This window comes from Scardinius erythrophthalmus, assembly GCF_964197995.2.
Source record: "Scardinius erythrophthalmus genome assembly, chromosome: 3".
In the NCBI taxonomy this organism is placed as follows: Eukaryota; Metazoa; Chordata; class Actinopteri; order Cypriniformes; family Leuciscidae; genus Scardinius; species Scardinius erythrophthalmus.
The window spans coordinates 46,130,826-46,138,563 of record NC_138223.1 but is presented as its reverse complement, the minus strand read 5'-3'; the positions used below and the strand labels follow the sequence as shown (position 1 = coordinate 46,138,563).

Here is a 7,738-nt window from a genome sequence, read left to right as displayed (position 1 = left end):
GAAAATACATTTATGACATATTATGTACGAGACAATTAAAGTAGTGTACTGTAAAATGGGTCCTTACAAAAAGAAACAGCTTTCTGACCTTCACAAACAAAAATATAATTTTGCAAAATTAACACATTTATAACTTTTACAACTCTGAATGTAAATTTATTTATTTCCCTTCACCATGCACACAAGAAACTGTTTTTTTTTTTTTTTTTTTTTTTTGCCAACATTTACTTGAAAATATTTCAGCTTAATTATTCTGAGGAATCTGTAAAAATATACTTTTCACCCTCCACCAAAAGATCCTTGATCTCAAAGATCAAATGATCCTGTTTACAAAAGACTAAATAAAATGTAAGAGCTTTACATCAATAACATTAACAGCTATAAAATAAGACACTCGTATAACATGTTTTCCTATCATTCAAGTTGAATTATTCATTTAAAATTCCCAAAACATTCACTCTGTTATATATAATACCCGTATAATAATGGCACTTTTTATTTCCTGATCGTGATTGCTGTAGTCCTCAGTGTTGTTTGACACAGCAAAGACATCTGAAGAACTTCCTGAACTGCTGTCTGACCTGGACAAGAATGAGACGAGAGGAGCTGAGTGACTTCATGACATCCATTTAACCTCTGAAACTCATCCATTTAACCTCTGAAACTCATCCATTTAACCTCTGAAACTCATGAACCACAGTGGAATTTCCTTATAATAAACACGTAAGAAAACATGTTTAAAGAGACTAGATTTGCATTTTCAGAACCCAATGGGCATTTGATGTCAATTTAACATCAATATGACATCAAATTGATGTCAAAATTACGTCAAGAAATAGGTCAAAAATGAAAGTCAAATTGACGTCAAAGTGTTGATGTCAATTTGATGTCAAGATTTTGACCTCTGCTGATGTCATTTTGCCAAACAAAAAGGTGAAATGCATGACCGTACACTTATCACCAGCTTCACTTAAACTAACCAGATTTACTTTCTTTAATTTCCAGTTTAATGAAATCATATTTTGTATTTTAAAGTCACCATGATGGTGGTTAGCGTTTGCTTTAGTTGTGCTCTTGACCCTTGACTCTTTAATATACAAATTTCTCTGGCTGCTTTAACTGTGTGTTTATAAAGCACAATTGTTGTAGCTAAAAAAAGCCATCAGAAACTGAGATCAGGAGATGTTGGCTGTTTATTGATGAAATCATCATGTAACTGCCTGAATCCCTGAGCTTATTCGGTGTCTAATGCTTTGAATATATAGGACTTGTGGTATGAAAGTGATTTTATTCATGATAAAAGTAATTTGATTCTACAGCATGTCTAGCAATGTTATCAAATAATATACTTGGTTTTTAATAATTATTTAGTGCACAAAAACATTTCATCTATGGCATTACTTAGACGCACACAGACATCAAGAAACAGCATATGAATCTCAACAATGGTGACAATCAAACAAAATATCCAGATAATCAGATCAACTCCAGCTGCATAATTTATTAAAGCCGCAATGCATGTTGGGAGATGTGGGTGAGTTTTAATTGGTGGTTCCCAGCATGCACTGCAGCATGAAGCATTTCACTGATTGTCACCATTGTTGAGAGTCATACACTGATTCTTGATAGCTAAGTAATAATGTAGAGCTTAATGCATTAAATGTTTTTAAAATCCTTTATTAATAAAAAAATATATATTCTCATGCTGTAAAATTAAATGGCTTCTATTATAATACAACATTAAAATCACAAGTCCTATATAATCAAACATCAGACACGGAATAAGATCAGAGATTCAGGCAATTACATGATAATATCATCACTTTCAATAAACCACCAACATCTCCTGATCTAATTTTTTCATGGCTTTTTTAGCTACAACACATGTGCTTTATAAACACACAATTAAAGCAGTCAGAGAAATTTTATTTTAAAGAGTCAAGGGTCAAGAGCACAACTAATGCAAACGCTAACCACCATCATGGTGTCATCAAAATATGTTTAATATATTTTAAACTATTTAAATATTATATTTATTTAAACCGGAAATTAAATAAAGTAAATCTGGTTAGTTTTAAGTGAAGCTGGTGATAAGTGTACGGCCATGCATTTCACCTTTTTGCTTGGCAAAATGACATCAGCAGAGGTCAAAATCTTGACATCAAATTGACATCAACACTTTGACGTCAATTTGACTTTCATTTTTGACCTATTTCTTGACGTAATTTTGACATCAAGATGCCCGCTGGGAAGTAAATATAGATGCTTTACTTTTTATATACTGTCTCTGAAGAGACTGGAACGGTTTTCCTTTGGAGTGTGATGATAAAATGGCTGAAGTAATTACAGAGGACAAAAATGATTTTAAACACTGAAGTTTGAAGTAGTTTAAAAACTTGGAGTTTGAGAGGAGTAATGCTGTGCATGAAGACAGACAGAGACATATCAAAGACTTTCTGTATTTATATTCTGACAGCTGGAGTTTGAATAATTTTCACTCATTTGAATATTCCATCACAGGAAGGAAATGGAAGAATAGTAACAGATTAAACAACTGCCTCTGACATTTCCCTCTAAAAGTCATGGATTGCCTATAATAAGAAAACAACTGTAATAGTCTTTCATGTTCAGTTTTGAACGGAATATGGTGGTAAATTGAGTGATGTCTGACCTCATTATTGAGGACACAATAGACCAGGAAGATGAAGGTTCCCTGCTGGGAGTTCAAGATCAGGAAGAGGATCGCCAGCTCCTGACTGTCATTAGTGAAGAAACCCAGAATCCAGGAGCAACCAAGAACCACAAACTGAGCCAGTGTTTTAAATACCATAATCCTGCAGAGAAAGAGTTAATGTGTCTTTATTGACTACTTTTTTTCCTTCTATGGAGTGTTTGAATCTGAATGTTTGTTACTTGGTTTGTTTCATCTGTGAAACTTCAGCGTTCAGATTTTTGAGAGTTGAGTTCAGATTGATGATGATGTTGATGAAGAGAATCATGTTTAACTGAAAAGTTCAATAATACAAAAGTTCAATTCAAACTGAAGATTCAATAATAATGAATCACCTTGTTTTCCCTTTAAAGTAAATTAAAATCACGAGGAAATAAGAAATGTGCTTACTGCTAATATGACACAAACAGGACCCAGAAAACTCCAGATAAAACCTTTATCCATTTTAATCCAGCAACTGTTTAGAGGAAACATAAAATAAGAACTGAATGAATGTGTCAAAAATACTGTCTGGTGTTGACTTTTTTTTTATTTATTTTTTTATCTTGTATGTGCTTGTACAGTGTTTGTAATTATAATTATTATTTTATCAGATTAGAAATGTCACAAAAGCCCCAAGCTGCTTTATTTCCCTCTAATTAAACTTAAAAAAAAAATAAAAAATTTACTTAAAAACAACAAAAACAACTCACTGTTCGCTGCCGTATCCTTCAGGAAGCAGCCCAACAGACACGGCCACCACAACCAGAGCAACCATATATCCAATCACACACAGGTATCCACTGCTAAGCACCTCCCTCTTTTTGGAGCTGATCTGTGATAGGTTCTTCACACAGATGAAGAGCAGCACAGCTTCAATGAACATCCACACGAAGCCGGAGAGAAAGAGGAAGTGCAGCACACCTGATATCACGGCACACAACACCTGGAGATCATGAGAGACGGTTATGATGATTGTCAGTGAGACTGTGCTGAGCTGTAGGGCTCCTTCATCATTCTCACCTGATGAGGGCGTATGAGGCTCAGGAACTGTTGTGTGAGCAGGAGCAGAAGGTGAGCCAACAGCAGACTCACACAGATGTTGATTCGAGCCACATTATTCACTCCAGGACTCCACTGACAAAGGGCAAAGGTCAACAGGGCCAAACTGAAGAACACCAGCCCCACGATCACACACACCAAATTCAACAGGTCCAGCAGTGAGTTGCTCTGAGAAAACATGTCAGAGTACATGAGTGCCAAATATGTGCTGTTCCTCAATGCTCACTATAAATGTTCTCGTACCTCTGATGGATGGCTGGTTTGCATGATGAGAGCAAATGTGGACAGATGAACACAGGAACACACAGTGTAGCTGCTGTTGGTCTTTAAAATAGAACAACCATCTACAATCCACTCGCTGATATTCCAGTACACACAGGACAGGGAACCGTTGGGGTCAAACTCCTGCAAAAAGAAGAAAGAACATGCAGAAAATACAACAACACTGAATATTAGATGTTTTCAGATGTTCATCAGTTCTCAGGTTGGACAAAAACACATTTCAGTCTCTCACTCTGATGTGTTTGAGGGTGAAGTTGACTGGTTTGGTGAGTTTAGTGTTGGTGGTTTTGGGAAGAGTAGCTGAGATCACAGTGGACATCATGGTTTTAATCGTGTCATTTGATGTGTTGAAGAAGTCGGGCTTCAGTAGATTCTCCATTGTGTTATAACTCATGAAAGCCACAGCAGCTGATCCTGTGTGACAGAAACAGAAGCTTACATGCAATACTACAACAGTAATAACAACAATAAAAAGAAAATAATTATAATAAGCAAATGTGGCTTAGTGGTAGCCCACATAGCAACATTTTGATATCCCAGATCCGGCCCACATCTGGCACACATGTGGAAAACTGATCTGGCCCACATGCAGCGTGGAATGACGGCCCTTGGGCGGCTCACTCCTGTTTGCCAGATCTGGGCCACAAGCAGGCCATAGCAATGCCACATCTCAGCCAAGAGCAAAGAAATAAACCACAACTGGACCTTATCTGAGCCACAACATCTGTGTATATTAAATATGGAGTCATCTCAGCCTTAATAAGCCTGTTAACAAACAGAATCACTGAAGGAAAGAAGAGAACAGAAAAAAAGACGAGCAGAAACACAAGAACTACAACTGACTTCAGCCAGAGATGAAATTAACTGAAGAGAAAAGAAGACATTAAATCCAAGAAGATCTCAGATTTTTGGCTGCTGTGACAGTGTGTTTGTCAAACAGTAGCAAAGAAAGCTAAAGTGAAATGAGATCAGGTGATGATGGTTTCCTGTTGATGGTTTTCTAATCATCATGAATTAGACTGATTCACTGAGGTATTTTGAATCTAACAGTTGTGTTGTATCATTAATATTTTCACATCACAAACACTGTGTTACTGCAGCATGTGATCCAGCAATATTATAACATTCAGTAATAAATTATGCAGCGGATCTGGGACATCAAAATGTTGCTTTGTGGGAATGGGATGATAACTCTTTCTAAGATGTTTCAAACCTACACTGTAAAAATGTTACTGCTATTTACTTAAAAAAATTATGGTAACAATATTACACATAATATTTTTGAGTAGTTAAAGCTTGATTTCATTCATGGGATCTACCTAAATAAATCATGTAAAATGCCCTCATTTATTTAGTCTGTGACATAATGAATTACAATTTTTTAGTGAAATGTGCTTTTTTATTTTAAGCATTTTTTATTCTCTAAATTGTGTGAAGTCAAGTGAATGGATATGATCTGTTTATATTTAACTTTGAGATATATTGTTTTATAAAAAAGACTGCATGCTGCTAGGACAGTACAGAATCAAACTTGTTACTGCACTATCATTAGCAGAGTTTATAAAACAATATTCTTCAGAATATTTAAAAAAACGCAGTTATTTACAACCTAACCATAAGCCCTACTCTTCTGCACAATGGTAACGATCAAAACTTTAACATAATAGAAACTCTTTCAAATGTCAAACATACCTGAACATTAAACATTAACAGATGTTTCCCTTTACTCAAAAACATATGAAATATCACTTAATTTCAAGATTTACTCTCCATTTCTAGCCATGTGCAAAGCATGCTGGGAACAAACAATGGTGTCTCTAAATAAAACCGCATAAATGAGCTAATTCTCTTAAAATAAATAGGTAGCCCCTTTTCCTTAATTTTATGAGGTTTATCAGTTCCTCAATTCAAGCCTTAAAATTGTGTATGTTTCCTTAAAGAAAATAGGAAAATGCATCTCTTGGTGTTATTAGTGAAATGTTCTCAATATTTTCAATAAAACACTGAACCACAATTTTCTTAATAAAATATACATAATATTTTTAATGATCACCTCAATTTTTTTTAATGAAAATTACAAGACTCATGATTCATTTTTTACAGTGTACAGAAACATCTCACATACTTGTTTCATTGTTGTTCTTGGCGATCCCGATGAGATCGATGTCCACAGAAGAATTTATTGTGTCAAGCCGAGGGATTTTATCTAAGGTGACCTGTGGTCCAACCATGAAGACTTCAACCTCTGATGAAAAACAAACAAGCAGTTATGTGCTATATTAATTTATTTACAATTATTATCTTTTTAATGAAAGTCCTATTCCATTGAATTTGCACAAAAGACAAACAAATAAAATGAATATTCACTATTGTTATTTTCATCTCTGATGAAACCTTCAGGTTGACTTATATTTACATTTATTCAGTTAACAGATTAAATGAATCGCTATTAACTGTAAGGTCATCTTGAGGTCAATTGTTAGATCTTACAATACACTGTATAGTCAAGTACTGTACAAGTGCTTCAGTTCCCAACTGGTTTAGCTTCCAAATCCAAATGTCCAAAATCATTTGTCTAAAGTGATGAGCTTCTACCAAATGATGAATTACTTTGAACTAGGACTGGGCGATATATCGCACAACATTGTTATGCGCATCTCGTCAGTAAAGCCGGTTCCTTGATTAGTAGTAAATCACCATCACCTGCTTTCAGATGGAGCGGTGTTAAATTAACACTCCTGGGAGTGTATATGAGTCCACACTCAAGAGTGTAAAGTGTTAAAATATGAGCGTTAAATTAACACTCAAGAGTGTTAAAGTTAATGAGATAATTAAGTGATTAATTTAGTGATTATTGAGCATTATTGAAGACACTTGATGTTAACAAGCAGAATCACTGAAGGAGAAAATCACAAATTGTAAGTTACCATTGTGGTGATGGGTGTTTGCTTTAGTTGGGCTCTTGAACCTTATATGTTTATTAGTGGTGCTTGCTGAAAGCAAGGCATCACTATTGTTATTGCTCATACTTATTATTCTTATTAATGGTGCTTGCTGAAAGCAAGGCATCATTAGTGTTCTCTTGCATACTTATTAGTGGTGCTTGCTGAAAGCAAGGCATCACTATTGTTATTGCTCATACTTATTAATGGTGCTTGCTGAAAGCAAGGCATCATTAGTGTTCTCTTGCATACTTATTAGTGGTGCTTTTTTAAAAGCATCACTATTGTTATTGCTCATACTTATTATTAGTGGTGCTTGCTGAAAGCAAGGCATCACTATTGTTATTGCTCATACTTATTATTCTTATTAGTGGTGCTTTTTTAAAAGCATCACTATTGTTATTGCTCATACTTATTATTCTTTTTATAATTAAGTTGGCTTGAGAGAGCCAACTTACTGAAATCCTATTTAAACTTATTATTATTAGTGGTGCTTTTTTGAAAGCATCACTATTGTTATTGCTCATACTTATTATTATTATTCTTATTTTTATTCTGGACAAAGTTTGGCGCGAAACTCGCCCCGCACCGTTTGTCTCAGACCCCTGAGTGAGGCGTCAAATCGAGCGGCTCATTGAGGAGAGGTGTGCTATGACTTTTCTAAGCGATCGGGTGTACGATGTTCGCACAGCGGACGAAAAAGCGGCCAAAAAAGTCCCATTGACTTTACATTGGGAGTTCT

General features: G+C 35.1%; 1 protein-coding gene across 1 annotated transcript in view; it reads right to left on the bottom strand.

Moving 5' to 3' along the window:
- Nucleotides 1–456: 456 nt before the first annotated feature.
- LOC308687922 (adhesion G protein-coupled receptor E3-like) overlaps nucleotides 457–7,738 on the bottom strand; it is a gene marked incomplete at its 5' end in the record, with an annotated part of 61,686 nt that continues 54,404 nt past the window's right edge. The window contains 9 exons of the mRNA XM_081360742.1: nucleotides 457–581; nucleotides 2,672–2,834; nucleotides 2,914–3,005; nucleotides 3,122–3,188; nucleotides 3,424–3,656; nucleotides 3,734–3,940; nucleotides 4,016–4,177; nucleotides 4,287–4,468; nucleotides 6,180–6,299. Coding sequence (XP_081216868.1) covers nucleotides 525–581; nucleotides 2,672–2,834; nucleotides 2,914–3,005; nucleotides 3,122–3,188; nucleotides 3,424–3,656; nucleotides 3,734–3,940; nucleotides 4,016–4,177; nucleotides 4,287–4,468; nucleotides 6,180–6,299 — 1,283 coding nt within the window. The 3' untranslated portion in view covers nucleotides 457–524. The remainder of the gene's footprint in view (nucleotides 582–2,671; nucleotides 2,835–2,913; nucleotides 3,006–3,121; nucleotides 3,189–3,423; nucleotides 3,657–3,733; nucleotides 3,941–4,015; nucleotides 4,178–4,286; nucleotides 4,469–6,179; nucleotides 6,300–7,738) is intronic.